Below are 18,824 nucleotides of genomic sequence, written 5' to 3' on the forward strand. Positions count from 1 at the left end.
TATATTTCAGAGTAGATTTAGATTTATAAGAGTTGGAAAGATAATACAGAATTCCACTGATGAATTTTCGTATCTTACTATTGTTTCTCTTCCTGAAGGGATTACCTGCCCATGTTTGGCAAATTTCTACTCCTTTATATTCAGTCTTGATTTCTACTTGTGGGCTGTGCTGGATTGCCCCCAAAGTAGAAAAGAACACAAGCTTTGTGTGCTATCAAAGCAGGGGCATTAATAATTAATGAGATAGGCAATTTAATATTTCCCTCCAAAGTGAGGGAAACCAGAATTTTGTGGTTCTTACTTAAACTTATTTATGTTTTAGTTAATTTCTAATTACGTGGCTGACCTTAGTGAATTTTTCCTCCCCCTCAGTTGTCTGAAGCCCCTTTGTTTCCATTTCCTTATATACTGTTGTCTCCTATAAATTGGACTGAATTCCTCCAAAAAGCCAAGGTCATGAAAAACAAAACCAAAAATGTAGGTGGGCTGTTGTAGATTTAAAAAGACTAGAGAGAGTGGAGCGCCTGGATGGCTCAGTGGGTTAAACCTCTGCTTTCGGCTCATGATCCCAGGGTGCTGGCATCAAGCCCTGCATGGAGCCCTGCATCAGGCTCTCTGCTCAGCGGGGAGCCTGCTTCCTCCTCTCTTTCTGCCTGCTTCTCTGCCTCCTTGTGATCTTTCTCTCCGTCCAATAAATAAATACAATCTTTAAAAAAATGTTAAAAAGACTAGAGAGAGAACTGAATACAAGCGTGAAACTTAATTGTATCCGGAATTAAAACAAGCTCCAGATATTAAAAAAAAGGGGGGGGCACAAATGGAGAACTTTAAATATGGATGTGTATTAGATGATATTATTGAACTTATTAATTTTTTTAGATGTGTTAATACTATTTTGGAGATGTAGGGACTGTCCTTATTCTTATGAAATGCACTCTGAGGTATTCTTGATACCTGCAACTTACTTTCAAATGATGCAGTGAGAATAACAGTGCTGTGCACCTTTAAGGAGCGGGAGTCTGTCTTTGCCCACTGGACTGATATGGTTAGGTTAGGGCCCAACATTGTGTCGGGAACTTTCTAGAAGCTCCATAACTTAAATTGCTCCGAAGTAAAACATCGTAATTGGAATCATTCTTCCCATTACCCCTTCCTTCCTCTACTGCTCTTCGATTCTTCTTGGAGGCGAAGTCACCTGAGAGAGGCTTCTGTCCCTCGGCGCTCTCCGTAGATCACCGAACCCTCATTGGCTGGGTGCACTGACGTCTTAGTGTGGTGCTGCCGCGTTTTTCAGAGGAGCTTGGGTTCAGAGTCCCGGTTTTGGGTGGTCGACCTAATCCCGGCTGTTTGAACAAATGGCTCAGAAACCGCTGCGTCTGTGAGTGACCATAGCTCAGAATCGCAAGTGCGCGCGCACGTATGGGTGCGTGCGGGCTCGAGTGTATGCTGGTCGGGGGCTCTCTCGTGCCTGGAAGAGGGGAAAAGGCGGGGGTGGGAGCGTGGTGGCGGCTCGTGAGCTTCCGACCCTGTTTTAGCTCCGCCGGAGCCGGTCTCCTTTCGCTTCCGAGAGGGGACTCTTGGAGACACACGCTGGGAGAGGCGGAAGCGTCCAGCGTCAGGCCTCCTCCATCTTAGGCTATCCTGGACCCTGACACTTTTCTCCTTCGCTTTAACGCACACCCCGCTTATGTGTTGATGAAAATAAGTTGCCATGGGCTCCACTGGTGGGTCCTTGTCAGTTGGGAACAGACGAGCTAGATAGTTCTCCTGCGCAGGCGCACTTTTTTGGGAGGAGGAGACTCTGGAGTGAAGCTACACCATCCATCCGTGCATCTATGGACCCATTGAACAAATATTTATTGAACAGTTGCAGTGTACCAGGCATTGTGCTAGACACTGCACAGATGGAGTTCCTGCCTTAATGGAGCTCAGAGTCTTGAGTAGATATTAATCAAAGAATCCAGATTAATGTCAAATTATGGTGGTGAAAAATGTCGGGAAGAAAAGCTTCACGGTTCTGGAAGAGAGTATAAAAGGGGATTTGGCTTATTATGAGGAATCAGGAGAGGGAGGATTGAGCCTTGGTTAATATTTTGGTCTTTATTCTAAAGTCATCGAAATGTTTAAGAACTCCTTGGCAGGATCAGATTTTTGTTTTGAAAAGCGATTCTGGCTGCAGTGTGAGAACAAATTAAAGCCGAAGAAGTGGGCAGCTAGGATTAGGTAGAGTGATGGCAGAAGCAAAGTGCTGGGATTCAGGGCTTATTAAGGAGATGAAATTAACAGGGCTTGGAGATGGTTTGGCTGTGAGAAGGAGTTGGCACCGTGGGATCCAAAATTTCTGCCCCTCATTGGGATAGGAAACACTGGAAAAGGGCCTATTTGGGGAGATGATGAACTTTGAGATGTCCTGTGATGTACAAACTGGATGAGGGTTCTCTGAGAAACAATTATAATTCCATATGACAACTTCTATGATAAAGGGAGCACCTGGAATTGGTGACTGATAGGGACTGGAGGACTTCCTAGAGGAGGTGGTGCTCAGGAGTTAAATAAAAACACCTAGTAGTTTATTACAGAGCTTCTCTGAGATGCTCTATGGGTTTCTGAGGTTTGAGAAGAGAGTGACTTTCTGAGCCAGTTAAGAGGGCTTTAGAGATGTGCTGGGCCTTGAAGAATGGGAAAAAATTAGATTCAGGGTGGGTAGGGTCGGGCTGTTAGGAGAGGTATGGCAGAGGCAGAGAATGATCAGATTGACAGTAGGGGAAGTTTGTGCTACAGAAACTTGGAGAAAGCCCTGGGGAGAGGGACCAAAGACTTATGGAAGCCTGTGGCTCTGCAGGCAGTGGAGTTCTCTTAGTGTTTTTGAGGAAAGAACATTAAATTGTTGGCTTTATATAAGATGGTTAGGAAGAAGAGTAGGCATTAGAGGAAATAAATGTAAGCGCATTCCCTATGTTATATCCAGTACCTGATTCATTAGATCGTTGGCTGATTCTGCTTCTGCCTTATCACAGGACTCTCCGTGGCTCTGTCTCAGAGTGTCCTCCATTCCTCCCTTCTTCCTCATTTCTCTCTCTACTTCTCCAGTCCAAATTGTGTTCAAAATTCTAAATTTTTCATCATTTCTCTCCTTCATATCTTCATTCAATATTGCCCCTTTTGATGATATATTTGCTTGTTTCTCCAGACCATCTTACACTGTTACTGAAATGAACTTTAAAAAAAAAATACAGATTTTATTTATTTGACAGACAGAGATCACAAGCAGGCAGAGAGAGAGAGGAGAAGCAGGCTCCCTACGGAGCAGAGAGCCCGATGCTGGGCTCGATCCCAAAACCCTGGGATCACAACCTGAGCCGAAGACAGAGGTGCCCTGAAGTGAACTTTTTAAAACATATTACTAGCCAGCTTGAAAATGTTCAGTGATACGGACATGCCAGAAAGACGTAGTGGACGAACAGTAAGAATTGTAATATTTCAAGATGAGTTCAAAGACATTAAGAAATGGTATGAGAGGGGCACCTGAGTGGCTCAGTGGGATTGAGCCCCACATCCGGTTCTCTGCTCAGCAGGGAGCCTGCTTCTCCCTCTCTCTCTGCCTGCCTCTCTGCCTGCTTGTGATCTCTGTCAAATAAATAAATAAAATATATATAAATATATAAAGAAATGGTATGGAGATAGAAAAACCATGGAAGTCAGAATTCTAAAAACTCAGAAATGAGTTGATAAAACAAGTTACTTTACAACTTAGGGCCATTCTGTCTGGCAAACCTCAGCTCTGGCCACTTTCTGCCTCTCTGCCCCTTAACAATTTACACATATCTCCTATTGTAGCCTTTTTCATGTACATTTTTATTAGAGTATCTCCCCTTCCCTGATTGTCGATTTTTTGAGGTTTGAACTGAGTGTTTTTCCTCTTTGTACTCCTAGCGTGTTCTTAGCCTACTACTGGGTGTATTGCCTTAGCATATTATAGGTGTCTGGTACGTCATTTTTGGGTGGATGGTTGATAGTGGCAGTGGAAAGGAAAAGGGTGGAATGAATGTGAAAGATGTTTAGGAAAGGGGATTGATGATGGGGCACCTGGGTGGCTCAGTGGGTTAAAGCCTCTGCCTTTGGCTCAGGTCATGATCTCAGGGTCCTGGGATCGAGCCCCGCATCAGGCTCTCTGCTCGGCAAGGAGCCTGCTTCCTCCTCTCTCTCTGCCTGCCTCTCTGCCTACTTGTGATCTGTCTTTGCCAAAGAAATAAATAAAATCTTTAAGAAAAAAAAAGGGGGGGGGATTGATGAGCCTTGATGATTGGATAGGGGATTTTTGACTCTTGGCGACCAGCTGGACAATACAGCCATTTACAAAGCTTGGGAAGTGAGGAGAAGAAACTGCTTTGATTTGCTGTTTGATTTGGTTCGATAAGCTAACCTGTAGATGTGGCGAGTAGAAGGTTTTAGTGACTTAGGTGGAGCTGCCCCATGGTAGGTAATAGTTCTGAACCTCTCTGGTAGCCTCAGAGAGACTGGGTTACATATTCACCAGATCTGGGAAGGCTAATGTGTATGAAACCCAGCAGGCCCATTCATGTTTCCTGAATTGCCTTAACATGTATCTCTTGTTCGCAGCTTGGCTTGTGGAGATGTTGAAGGAAAGTTTGACATTTTGTTCAACAGAGTTCGAGCAATTCAGAAGAAAAGTGGAAACTTTGATGTAAGACATTTCCTGTTACTGACTCTAATTTTACTGTTATTGTCAAGTGTACTAAAATAGAGTTTGGACTCCTTTATTCCTTTCTCGATGGAACACACATGCTCCTTTTTTCTGAGACTGAGTTCCTTTTGTGAGCATAGGAACTTAGTAGCTGTGGAATGGTAGGGAAGGGGAGACTTCTTTACCTTTTAATACTTTTTGAATTGGAATCTAATTACTTTCTTACTGTGCACAAAACTGAAAATAGAGGAGCAAAACCTCCGTAGGTGATTCTAAGCCCTGGGTTTGGGAACCGCAAATGTATTCCATGAGTGTATGGTATGGATTAAGTCAGATAACATGTGCAAATGCTTCGCTAACTGAAGAGCCTTATATAAATGTTAATGTAGGATCGTGAACTAGACTCAACCCCTAGCAAACAGTATTCTAGGTTAAAGATGAAGTAAAGACAACGGCAGGAAGTGTGTTTTTTTTGCCCTGTATCTCTGAGGGTATCTAATACTTAATGTCTTGTGTTTCAAGAGAGAGTCTTGGAAGTAGATTTCTCCATTTTTCCCTGACCCCCGTCCCAACTTAAATCTGATGGCCAGTAAGCCAAAATTTAGTGATTTGTAGAATCAGATTAACTACCACAATTGCTGCCCAAGAATTATGTGTTGCGAGTCTGCAGATTGATGAAGGAAAAACACCTACTTTGAGGCCATTAAGTAGAAAAATTAGCTGAATTATGTTACTGTCTATTATGTACTATTTGATAAAAAAAAATCTCATATATCTGTTTAAAAAACTCATTTTAGCTGCTGTTGTGTGTAGGAAATTTCTTTGGCTCCACTCCAGATGCTGAATGGGAGGAGTATAAAACTGGCATCAAGAAAGGTATAGAAATTATTTTTATTTAACAAATGATTCCTAACGAAGTTGCAAGGTTACATAATTTTTGCTGGGTTCTTTTCACACATACTAGTTATTTAAGAATTTCCCTTGGAGCTCCTCATTGAGCTGGGAAGGATTCCTGTGCATCTAAATGTTCACATTTTGAATTTGGTTGGATTTGGTTTAGAAAAAGAATTCTCAGGGTGCCTCGGTGGCTCAGTCAGTTGAGCATCAACTCTTGATTTGAACTCAGGTCATGATCTCAGGGTTGTGAGATCAAACCCTGCTTTGGGCTCTGTGCTCAATGGGGAGTCTGCTTGGGCTTCTCTCTCTCTCTCTGCCTTTCCCCTCACTCATGCTCATGTGCACACACGCTTTCTCTCCAAATAAATAAATAAATCTAAAAAAAAAAAATTCTCTTCTAAGTAGGCAGGAATTGAAGAAATTCAACCACATGTGTCCTTTCCTTTTTCCAGTTTGAGTGGTTTTTTTAAATGAAGTTCTTTATGGTCTCTGTTTTCCTTACTATACATTAACCATCCTCTTTAAGATGTCATTTCATCAACTAGTGATAATATTAAATAGTCAGGCCATGGGTGGGGTAGGATATCTTAAGTGGTGAGCACATTCCACAAATAGGATTGCAGATTCATTACTTTTGCTATGATTATTTTACCTGTGGGGAAACATTTCTCAAATTCCAAAGCAGATCTGGTAACTGTATGTTGTCATGTCTGTTTCTCTTACCAGTTCCTATTCAGACGTATGTACTGGGTGCTAATAACCAGGAAACAGTAAAATGCTTCCAAGATGCTGATGGGTGTGAGTTAGCTGAAAACATTACGTATCTGGGTAAGTTTGTATTTTTTGTGTTTGAAATTCACATAATAAAGTGTCCCACAAATCAGTCTCCTGGGAAATTTGTGGCTCAATTCTTCTGCCATTACTGTTGAGAGAATGGGGTTCTTTCCCAAAGTCTTTATCTATACCCTTAAGACTCCGGCATTTTTTTCCTTTGTAGTCTTTCCCAACTTTCCCCAATCTCCTTGCACTCCCATGACCCAGGATATGCTCCTGCAGCCGACCAGAGGAATCAACTACTTGACTGTAGTATAGGGAGTACTTAAGGTATAAATTTTGTTGAAAAAAAATTCTGTGTATGTCGTCTCACCATGTAACATTGCTAGATACAGCTTGTTTGTTAGAATCCTAACTAGCTATCGCTGTGTATCTCACTAAGCTTTTGGAAATTCAAGTATTTAGTACTGATCCTCACATTTTTCCCTCCCTTTGTCCTTTCTTAGGTTCCTGGTCCACTTTTAATTTTTATTTTATTTATTTATTTTTAAAGATTTTATTTATTTATTTGACAGAGAGAGATCACAAGTAGGCAGAGAGGCAGGCAGAGAGAGAGAGGAGGAAGCAGGCTCCCTGCTGAGCAGAGAGCCCGATGCGGGACTCGATCCCAGGACCCTGAGATCATGACCTGAGCCGAAGGCAGCGGCTTAACCCACTGAGCCACCCAGGCGCCCCTCCTGGTCCACTTTTTAATTCAGGTTAAAATTGTTCCCTCTTTAGCCCCCTGAATCTCTTTTAGTAGTTCTTTTTAATGTCTGCCCATTTAAAAAAGCACTGTCAGATTTTGTTTTTGTTTTTACCTCAGGGACTATTAGTCTATGGCTTCTTGAATCATTCAACTTATTTTTGTCTAAAATGCTAATGCTCTTCCATTTTGTCTAATGCCCTTCCCATTTCTTCTTTCTTGGTCTCTTACTCCCCCTGAAAGCCTCTATAATTCTTTGCTTTCTGTGTCCTCCCCCTCCTTCCCCGCCATAGTCCATCTTGGCCTTTAGTCTCTGCATCTGGCTGGGGCTCTTATGTAAGCAATCTTACTCATCTTGCTTCAATCACACAGGCACATTTAGGCAAAAAATTGATGGACAGATTTTTGTTTGTTGTTTTTAACCATTGTTGCGAGATACATCTTTTGAAATCCTTTTGTTGTATATCTTAAACAAAGGTCTGACTTGTGGCATTTCTTGTAGTAGTTATTAGATTTGGATTAAGATCTCTGCTGTAGATATTTATGGTAGCTGTTGCCATATGAATTTAGTGCCAGGAGTGGAGAGACCTGGAGGTATTTGGGTTATTTCTGTAAAAGGTATTTTTTGAGATCCAGTAGGAGGAGCCAACAAAGAACTTGATAGTGAACATGTGATAGAGCTTGAAGTGTTGGCAGAATGTCCAACATATAGTTGGAAGGGATCTTTCTGGAGTGTATAAGCAAGGTCAGTGTGGAAGAGTAGGCTTTGGGGAGTTGGTCCTATAAACATGAAAACCAAAGCTGAGTAGGATCAAACTGTTTGATAGAAAATATAATGAGAAGGGAAGCACTACTCTGTGGTGTGGGCAAATATCTTCATTGAGGGAGTAGGCAAAGAAAGCTGAAAATGATTAGAACAGTGTTGGGAGAGGTAAAGATACCAAGTTCATAGACTCTAAATGAAGAGAGACTGGTTCCCGAGACCAGGAGAGGCCATTGGCAGTTAGTTACAGGGTGATTCATGACCTGTAAGAGAATGGCGGGAGAGGGAAACTAGGGTGCAGTGGGTTTAGGAACCAAGAGGTAAAGCACTTAGCATGGACTGTTCTTTTGAGAAATAGGAAACAGAAGACAAGGAAGTTTCTTTTTCAGTTAGTGTGTGTGTTCCTTTCTTAGGTTTCTTTTTTGGTCTGTGTTCCTTATCAGGTCACATGTGTGTTATTGTCGTGGTCCTTTATTAATTAGTATGTCTCTTAGAGTCTTTAGTACTCTCTTTTCTGAGGGGAGAGAGCCAGCTGAGAAGAGATTCAGTAAGTGAAAGGAAACTGAAAGTTGTTGGAGCAGGGTCTTGAAGGCAACAGGAAGAAATGGGGTCAAAGGCCCACACCAAGAATAAAGTTAAAAGGGAGTGGGGTCTTTAGTTCTTCTCAGTTGCTGTTTCCACATGTTTTCCTTCTGTCAGACGCTGCTGCCTGTGTGACGAGCATACGCATTCTAGACTGTACTTTCCTCAGAACTGCTGCTTGATTCTTTTACTGCCTCGCCCTGGGTCCAGGTGTCTGGGTTTCTTTTAGCCATGTAGAGTCTCCTCTAGAAGGCAGGAAGGCTTTTTCTTAATCAGTGCTTCCCAGCTTTTTTCATTTGTAAGGCCCCTGGGGTAAACCCGCAGAAGGGCTGCTCTCCCTGAATGGGATCGTGCTTGCAGCCATCCACCCCTGAGACCCTGCAGCCAGAAAGGGGCTCTAGAAGTCTGTGCTTGTTCAGACCCACTGAATGGCAGGGAGGTACGGGGCTCATGGCATGGGGAGAGAGATTCATCATAATAATATTTCATTCTGCAGTTTTGACTAAAACCTGTCTCTTTTTCTTTGAACATAGGGCGTAAAGGCATCTTCACTGGAAGCTCGGGACTGCAGATTGTGTACCTCAGTGGGACGGAGTCCTTGAATGAACCAGTCCCAGGTTACAGTTTTAGTCCCAAGGATGTGTCTTCCCTGAGGACAATGCTGTGGTCAACACCCCAGTTTAAGGGTGTTGATATCTTGCTCACATCCCCATGGCCCAAGTATGTGGGGAACTTTGGGAATTCTTCTGTGAGTAGTGCTTGTTCAGTTGGAATTTCTATAAGCAAATTGCATTGGCTTAATTGGGGCTTCTTTCTACTTTTTTTTTTTTTTTAATTTTACTTACTTATTTGATAGAGAGCATAGAGAGAGAGCGAGAGAGAGAGCGTGCACATGAGCGTGAACACGGGGAGGGGCAGAGGGAGAAGCCAATTCCCCGTTGAGCGGGGAGCCCAATGTGGGGCTCGATCCCAGATGCTGGAATCATGACCTGAGCTGAACGCAGACACTTAACTGACTGAACCACCCATGTGCCTCTTTTTGTTCTTTATATTGAGTATTTCAGCTCATAGTACCTTTCAGTAGGAATTTTTTGTAAATTATTTCAGGATACTTCAAACTCTATCAACTAACCAAAGCAAAAACTTGGAAACTGATTGGTGTTCCGAAAGCACAGTTCGCAGATGAAATTGCTGAAATCTTAATTATAAATAAATGATTCTTTAAATTATATTCTCTGCTTCAAGTGGCTTCTTTCAGGCTTCCCCTTAATATGTTTTGAGGGTTCAGGAGCACCTGGGTGGCTCAGTTGGTTAAGCGACTGCCTTCAGCGCAGGTCATGATCCCAGGGTCCTGGGATCGAGCCCTGGGTCAGGCTCACTGCAGAGCAGGAAGCCTGCTTCTCCTTCACCCTCTGCTGCTTCCCCTGCTTGTGTGCTCCTGCTCTCTCTCTGTCAAATAAATGAATAAAATCTTTTAAAAAAAACACGTTTTAAGGGTTCACTAATTTTTAGTGAAAAGATTTATGGTTAGTGGCAGCTCTGCAGTTGTATTTTTCTTACCTTCTGTTCTACATTGTAGTATTTAGCTTTCAAAATAATCTTTTAACGGAGTCATTATGGGATAAGAGGTAGTGATCTCAAGATGGGAAATGAGATGTTGAAAACTTGATATTTCTCTGATGTGAAAGCTTTAATGTTGGGATGCCTTGGAGCTCACTCTTATATTTGATCTTAATATTTTTTTTAAGTAATCTAGAAGAGGATATATACAAGGTTGGTGAGTGATCACATTGGTGGAAATAAGCCTAAGGAAGATCTTGAAATATTATATGTGAGGACAGAAGGCATCTGAGTTTCAGTGAAGGAAGCATAAGAATGCATTTAGAGACAAATACCAATTAATGGATGCAGAGGTCTCAGTAACGATCCCGAAAAGGGTCTTCTGCCAACTTCAGCGCCACATGTCTGTGACCAAAAAGGCCAACAAGATACCAAGCATTGTCAGGCGGAATGTTGAAAGGAAAAGGGACAGTGCTCTCCTCCCCTTCTATAAGTCCATGGCTTTTCTTCACCTCAATTCAAGGGGTAGTGCTGGCTGCAGTGAGAAGATATGGTGAAGCTAGGAGAGATATGGCGAAGCTAGGGAAGGTGCAAAGAACGAGGTCTGAGTTGCTGGTGGAAGGGAGAAAGAAAGGTGAGAAAAATGAGAACCCTTCATTTTGGGGTGTTAACAAGGATTTTGATTGAAGTTTATAAATGACTACGTAAGAGCTTAAGGGGATAAAATAATTTAGTTTACCAGTCTCCAAGATATTACAACTCACCTCAAGGCTGATTCCTGCACTTAAGCAGAAACCCGAAGGAAGCAAGCATAGCACATAAGGAAGAAATTCTTGCTTTACTTAGTGGAAAACTAATTTTGGTAATTTCTTTATTTCCAGATAGTACCTTCTCTTAAGTTCCGAAATAATATTATGGATGAGAGATCTCACAATTTATTGTTAATGAAAGCTAGGGATATGTGGGAAAAAGCCTAATATTTTTCTTTTTTTAGATTTTATTTATTTGACAGAGAGAGAGAGATCACAAGTAGGCAGAGAGGCAGGCAGAGAGAGGGTGAAGCAGGCTTCCCACTGAGCAGAGAGCCCGATGCAGGTCTCGATCCCAGGGCCCTGAGACAATGACCTGAGCCGAAGGCAGAGACTTAACCCACTGAGCCACCCAGGTACCCCAAGCCTAATATTTTTGACAGACTTTATGTTACAGACTTTAACAAGGGCACGGTTGTGTCCTTCCACAAACCACACCTTTCTTGACTGAAGCAAAATAAAGGATTGCATGCTATGTCATGAAGTCCTTGAATATTCCATTCCAAATAATCTGAATAATCTCTGGATCCCAGGGGCCCTGAAAGCTAGCTTTTAATTTTTATATTTTGCATTGACTAGGACTGTCTGCATGTTGGAACTACAGGTGCACAACAAAGCAAATTATAGAAGGGAAGTGTGTGGGCTCCAGGGAGAGAAATCAGTTTCCAAAAAAAGACCCTAATAAATCCCACTTTGGGTATTATATGGAGAGCTTATCTTACCTTTAACCCCTGACTTCCAGCAGTTGTTCTTATCTCTGCATTTATAATAGCCCAGTTCCTCTTAATATGTTTGAGATTTCTCTGATTGCCACAAATATGCAGTTCATTATCCAAATCCTACTGCCAATACATGTATTGACATTAAAAACTTTAAAGTCGTTTTAAAGTGTCTTGTTATTTGCCTGTTTTTCTTGGTGACTTTTAGGTCCATTATGATGACTGAATTTCTGTTTACCAGGGAGAAGTGGATACCAGAAAATGTGGCTCTGCTTTGGTCTCCAGTCTGGCCACAGACTTGAAACCAAGATACCATTTTGCTGCTTTGGAAAAGACCTATTATGAGAGACTTCCTTATCGGTGAGTGGCATTACATTATTTTGGCTTTTTAGAGAATTTGCCCTGGATCTTCTGTGAGACCTTCTCTTGTCCATCTGAGTCATGTAACATCTTCATTCATTGTACTTACTCATGCACTCAGTAAGTGCATGAGTAACTCTCAGTAACTCAGTTAACTCTCAGTGAGTAGCTCTCAAATTACTTAGCTCTTCTCAGTTTATTTCCTAATTTGCAATACAAGGGATTGGACTGTATACAACCCCTTAAAGGTGTGCAGGTCTGAAGTAACAAAACTGTTTAATCCTCACAGCTTTCCGCAACACAGTGTGTCCTTTTTTGATCAGGTCAAATACGTACCTTTTATATAGTCTTGAAAATTCATGTCTCAGCCTAATAAGAAGTATTTCAACTTGAGAATCAAGAACTTGTATCAATTTTTTCCCCCTTTTTTCATAGTTTTGAGTTTGGAAGTTAGTAGAGTTTTTAAAGCATGTCTTGTAGAGACAATAAAACCAGTGTTTTGTAAGTGATAGAATTAAGTTAACTCTAAATTATCTTCACTGGTAAAGAGCATGGATAATTTTGAAAATAATCTGTAGGAACTTTTTTTTCCCCAACAAGTGTTGTTTGAAAGTTCAAAAATATAGGCAAGCAGGGGAAGAAAAAAAACCCAAAAACCCTATCCTTCCTCCATAATCCCAAAGCCCAAGAGATAATCATAAATATTACAGCTTTTTCTGTTTTATCTTAATATATGCCTTCTAGAAAAACATTGTTCTCTAAAACCCTGCACTAAAAGCAGAGGTTATGGGAACAAACCTGTCAAAACCTGTCGAACTTTTTTTTTTTAACTTACCTAGCTTTTAAGGATCTGAATACACATTTCCTCGAAGAACATATACCAGTGGACAGTAGGCACATGAAAAGATGTTCCAGCCTTAGCAATCAGGGTAATTTAAGTCCAGCCCACAATGAGAGATCACTTGACATTCACTAAGATGGCTATGGTCAAAAAGGCAAATAATAAGGTAGTGAGGATGTGGAGGAATTAGAACCCTCGTGTGTTGTTGGTGGCGATGTAAGAAGATGGAGATGCTTTGCCAAACTGTTGGCAGTTCCTCAAAGTTAAAGAGTTACTGTCTGACCCAGCAATTTCACTTTTGTTCCAAGTGAAGTAGAAACATTGACCCATGCAAAAACTTGCACACAAATGATCATAACAGCATTATTCATGATAGACAAAAAGTGGAAACAACCCTGATATCTATCATCTGATGAATGGGTAAAGAAAAAGTGATATATCCATACCTTGGAATGTTATTCAAGAAAAAGGAATGGAGTACTGAGAGATGCTTCATGGGTGAACCTTGAAAACGTGCCAAATCAAAGAAGCCAAGTGCGAGAGACCACATGTATGATTCCATTTATATAAAATGTCCAGGGAAGGGGGACAAGGTGGTGGAGTAGGAGACCTAAATTTTGTCTGGTTCTAGGAATTCAGCTAGATAGTTATCAAACCATTCTAAACACCAACAAACTCAACAGGAGATTGAAGAGAATACCAGCAATTCTGTGAACAGAAAGTCACCCGCTATCTGGAAGGTAAGAGGTGCAGAGAAGTGAATCCGAGGCAGTATTTGGGAAGATAGACTGCAGGGAAAGGGAGCCTCTGTCAGCCGGCTCCCAGCAAGGGATAGAGAAGTAGAGCCCCAAATCAGAACTTTTAGAAGTCTTGAAATAGGGCTCCATATATGTGGGATATATGGCTTGAAAGAGTCAGAATTTATTTTCTTTGTTGGCTTTGTTAGCTCAAAAGTCCATGCTTCAAATGGACACACACTAAACCACATATCTCTGAGCTAACATCTCGTATTACTTAGGAATGTTTCTGGCTTCCAGGAACAGAAAGTGTGATTAATGGTAGCCTGGGCAATAACATGGAAGTTTTTGAAACGATGAGGAATATGGAGGTACTTGTAGGTTGGTACAATGACTCAGCAATATGTTCAAACATCTAGGAACCAGGATTTTTCTGTCTTGTTCCCTCCACTCTCAGTATATTTGTTTTTTGCCCTCCTGGTTGTCATGCTCCACTGAGGGACATTGCTCCAGGGACTAACCGGGGCAGAACAGTAGGTGGGACAGTGTGGACTCGACCCTTGGGGTCACAGAAAGACCGGGGGGTGTGAGGGTGGCAGAACTCCCAAGTATTGGAGCGGGGAATCCTGCAAAGACGGAGCCAAGGAGTGGCCTCTCAGCTTGAGGTTGCCATAAACCAGGATCTGCGGCACAGCAGAGGCCCAGCCAGCAGCAGATCTGAGGAGACCCCCCTCTTCTTCCCCTGGGAGGAGCAGCCAGGAGTGCACTGCAGGAATCTGCTGGGTTTGGAGACTGCAGACAGGGCCAAGAGCCAGAGATAGAGACACTCTGTCACAGGCCCGGTGAGCACGGAGTGCGGCTAGAGACCAGGGAGGTAGGAGTGATTGACTGCTTTTCTCTGAGGGCGCATGGGGCAGGGGTGGGGAAGGTTGGGGGGATAGGGACTGGGAGGCTGCCATTTTCATTCCCATCCTTCAAAGCTGTATGGAAAGCCTTCTGGGAATAAAAACTACAGAAAATAAACCTGAGCAGATTACTTAGCCTGGCCCCTGGCAAGGGCAGTGCAATTCTGCCTCAGGCAAAGACATTTGAGAATCTCTGCAAGAGGTCCCTCTCCCAGAAGATCAGCAAGAACATCCAGCCAAGACCACATTTACTGATCAATGAGAACTGCAAAACTCTAGCACTAGGGGAATACAGCACAGAGGATGCATGGCTTTTTCCTCCATGATTCTTTAGTCTTTCAAAGTTAATTTTAAAAATTTTCTTCTTTTCTTTTGCAACCAGTATCTTATCAATTCCTTTTTAGAAATCTTTTTTAATTTTCATTTTTACAGTCATATTCTACCCCTTCATTGCATTCAACTTTGTTTTTTGTATATATGTGTTTTTCTTTATTTAAAATTTTGGGATACACTTTCTTCTAACACCAAAATATGCCTCAGATCTAGTGTATGGCTTTGTTCTAGTCTTCTATCTGATCACATTGTCTCCCTTTTTAAAATTTTTAAAAATTTTTTTCCTTTCTTTTTTCAACAAACTTTTTATCAATTCCTATTTTAAAATCTTTTTCAATTTTCATTTTTACAGTCATATTCCATCCCTTCATCGTATTTATCCTTTTTTTGTATATATGTATGTATGTTTTTCTTTCTATATGAAATGTCCAGAATAGGCAAATACATAGAGATATGTATGGGGCTAGTTGAAGGGAAAGTGGGGAGTGATTGCTAATTGGTACAGAGTTTCTTTCTCTGGTGATAACAATGTTCTAAAATTAAATTGTGGTGATGATTGCACAGCTCTGTAAATATGCTAAAAAGTATTGAATTGGGTACTTTAGATGGGTGAATTGTATAGTATTTGAATTAGAGCTTAAGATATGTTCCATATATACAATGGAATAGTATGCCTCCATCAGAAAGGATGAATACCCAACTTTTGTATCAACATGGATGGGACTGGAAGAGATTATGCTGAGTGAAATAAGTCAAGCAGAGAGAGTCAATTATCATATGGTTTCACTTACTTGTGGAGCATAAGGAATAACACAGAGGACATTAGGAGAAAGAAAGGAAAAGTGAATTGGGGGAAATTGGAGGGGGAGACAAATCATGAGAGACTGTGGACTCTGAGGAACAAACTGAGGGTTTTGGAGGGGAGGGAGTGTGGGGGTTAGGTGAGCCTGGTGGTCGGTATTAAGGAGGGCACGTACTGCATGGAGCACTGGGTGAGGTGCATAAACAATGAATCTTGGAACACTGAAAAAAATAAAATTAAAAAACTGTTAAAAAAAACATGACAAAGAAACCTGTGCAACTTTTCAGCCAGAGCTGTAACAAAAACCCATAACCAGCATAATAGAAATACTAAATGTAGGTAAATTTCCACTAACATTTGCACTTCGAATTACAGTCCATGCTTTGCTTTTCTCTATTTTGAGTGTTATTTTGTTTTTCCTTCCTTTGAGGAGCATTTTAAAAACACCATTCACGGGTGCCTGGGTGGCTCAGTTGGTTAATTGTCTGACTCACGATTTCCGCTCAGGCCAGGATCTTATAGGTGATGGTGTCCAGCTCCTGGTCAGGCTCTGTGCTCAGTGGGGAGTCTGCTTGAGATTCTCTCCCTCCCCTGACTCATGCACATGTGTGCGCTCACTCTCTGTTTCAAATAAACAAACAAACAAATAAATCTTAAAAGGGGTAGTATCCTTCACCAGTCATTTTTATTTTAAAATAAATGAGAGAAACATCTTCATGGCTTTTTGTGGGTACTTGCAGTTTCCCTGTAGTACTAGTTTTCTATTGCTGTTGTACAAATTACATAAACTTTGTGGCTTAAAATAATCCCATTTATTATCTCAGAGTTTTGTAGCTCAGAAGTTGGACATGGACATCACTGGGCTAAAATCAAAGTGTTAGCCAGGTTATGTCAGTTCTATCCAGGCAATCTTAAGGGTAGCAGATTAGCAACCGATTAATTCCATCTCTCACCTTATTCCTCTTTGCTGTATAAGCTGACGTTCACAGGTTATGGGGATTAGGACATGAACATCTTTGGGGAGCTAGTGTTTTGCCTGTCACACCTGGGTAGCCTAACAATGGGAAGTGTTAGTAGTTCTTGAGGCCACTGCCCTAGTCACTACTTGCAGTAAAGAAAGACACTTCCATAGGACATTCAGCTGTTTTCCCTTAATGTCTTCATGTACTATAAAAGCTTCTATTTAATTATGAGTAAACTTGTTTCAGTCATTTTAGAAGTTTCATATGAAACAGCATGACTTTCACCTTAATACTGACATCAGTCCCATTTACTAATTATGAATCTATTTCCTCTCTTTAAAGAAATGGGTTATAGTAGACAAGCTGTATTTTGGCTTATTTCCTTTTAGTAATGTGAATTTAAAACAAGTATTTGTGTATTTGTTTATATATAATGGTATTATGCTAGATTTTTAAAAATAAAATTATATTTTTTGACAGACTCAGGAAATTTCTGTAGCACGAGGAAAGGAAAGTGCTTTAAGGGTTGGTATTTGTGTTAACAGTCAACTCACTAAAATTAAAAAATATATATAATGCTGTAACTTTTTTCTTTTTTAAAGAGTTTATTTAGGGACGCCTGGGTGGCTCAGTTGGTTAAGCAGCTGCCTTCGGCTCAGGTCATGATCCCAGCGTCCTGGGATCGAGTCCCACATTGGGCTCCTTGCTCCGCAGGGAGCCTGCTTCTCCCTCTGACTCTGCCTTCCACTCTGTCTGCCTGTGCTTGCTCTCACTCTCTCTCTCTCTCTCTTACAAATAAATAAATAAAATCTTTAAAAAAAAAAAAAAAAAAAAGAGTTTATTTATTTATTTGACAGAGATCACAAGTAGGCAGAGAGGCAAGCAGAGAGAGAGAAAGGAGGAAGCAGGCTCCCTGCCGAGCAGAGAGCCTGATGTGGGACCCGATCCCAGGACCCCAAGATCATGACCTGAGCCGAAGGCAGAGGCTCAACCCACTGAGCCACCCAGGCGCCCCAGTAACTTTTTTCTTTTAATTATTAAATAATAGTTGCTCAGTGTACAATATTTGTAAAACAGAAAAGCTCAATAAAGTGTTTTGGTGTGTTCAGTTATATTTTTTCTGTAAAATTATATAGACACTCATGTGTTTTTATATTTTTCCTGGAAAAATGAAATCTTACTATAAACTACTGTTTGAAGCATATTTTCTTCTCTTACAACTTTTTTCTATCTGGCTTTCATTTTTTTTTTTTTAAGATTTTATTTATTTATTTGACAGAGAGAGATCACAAGTCGGCAGTGAGGCAGGCAGAGAGAGAGGAAGGGAAGCAGGCTCCCTGCTGAGCAGAGAGCCCGATGGGGGACTCGATCCCAGGACCCTGAGATCATGACCTGAGCCGAAGGCAGAGGCTCAACCCACTGAGCCACCCAGGCGGCCCCTCTGGCTTTCATTATTATAGCCTTTATTGGTTGGTTTTTGTTTTTGTTTTTGAGAAGAGAAGAGAAAACATTGAAAAGGGGCTAGGGGTAGAGGGAGGGACAGAGACTCCTAAGCAGAGCTGAGATCAAGAGTCCTCCACTTAACTGACTGAGCCATCCTATTATATCCTCTCTTACAGCTTTTTATTATGCACAAAAAAATAGTATAGTGAACTCTCCTATACTCATCACCCAACCTGAGAAATTATTATCATTTTGCCAATTTTACAACTCTTTTAAAACCAAATATTGGAGTTTTTGTGCTTTTCAAATATGTGATCTCGTTTTCTTCTACAAATATCCCTGTTGAGTTAGGGATGACTATCCTACTGGATTTACAGGTGACATCTGAGATTATGTTACTGGTGGTGATGGATTTAGGTCCCACCGAGTACATATTTCATAATTGTAAATCAAAATTAAAGTTTTTGGTGACCTGTTGTCTGTTAAATGTATTATAGAAACCACGTCGTTCTACAGGAAAATGCACAGCATGCCACCAGGTTCATAGCTCTGGCGAATGTTGGAAATCCAGAAAAGAAAAAGGTAAAGATTTGAGTGTTTGGTCATAGGTTAATATTCACTTTCTGCCTGATAAATGTTCCTCCTACCAATTCAGCATTCAGATCTTTCTTCTTTCCAATTGCAATGTTCCAGCACTTCAGTGATTCCTTTGTGAAGATATAATGAAAGGTCAGATTTCCTTGAGTCTTTTGTAGGGGATTTTAAAGAAGGGTTTGGGAAAATAGGCCCAGTGAAACCAAGGCAGAATTTCCAATGGATGATATTCCTTTCTTCCCACATCCGTGTGGTTGACTTTGTAAGTATTCATGAGTTTGCCCTCGGATGGT

The 18,824-nt window shown here is 41.2% G+C and overlaps 1 protein-coding gene across 4 annotated transcripts in view; it reads left to right on the forward strand.

Annotated features, from left to right (window-relative positions):
* Nucleotides 1-1,235: 1,235 nt before the first annotated feature.
* CWF19L1 (CWF19 like cell cycle control factor 1) overlaps nt 1,236-18,824 on the forward strand; it is a 31,237-nt gene continuing 13,648 nt past the window's right edge. Inside the window, exons 1-7 of one of the 4 annotated variants that reach the window (XM_059169208.1) lie at nt 1,236-1,378; nt 4,621-4,705; nt 5,503-5,581; nt 6,329-6,430; nt 9,000-9,214; nt 11,796-11,914; nt 18,435-18,519. In XM_059169208.1, coding sequence (XP_059025191.1) covers nt 1,356-1,378; nt 4,621-4,705; nt 5,503-5,581; nt 6,329-6,430; nt 9,000-9,214; nt 11,796-11,914; nt 18,435-18,519 — 708 coding nt within the window. In that variant the 5' untranslated portion in view covers nt 1,236-1,355. Of the gene's footprint in view, nt 1,424-4,620; nt 4,706-5,502; nt 5,582-6,328; nt 6,431-8,999; nt 9,215-11,795; nt 11,915-18,434; nt 18,520-18,824 lie in introns of those variants that run through there. The other 3 variants (XM_059169209.1, XM_059169211.1, XM_059169212.1) reach the window with 3 other exon arrangements.

This window comes from Mustela lutreola, chromosome 4 (assembly GCF_030435805.1).
Source record: "Mustela lutreola isolate mMusLut2 chromosome 4, mMusLut2.pri, whole genome shotgun sequence".
NCBI lineage: Eukaryota > Metazoa > Chordata > Mammalia > Carnivora > Mustelidae > Mustela > Mustela lutreola.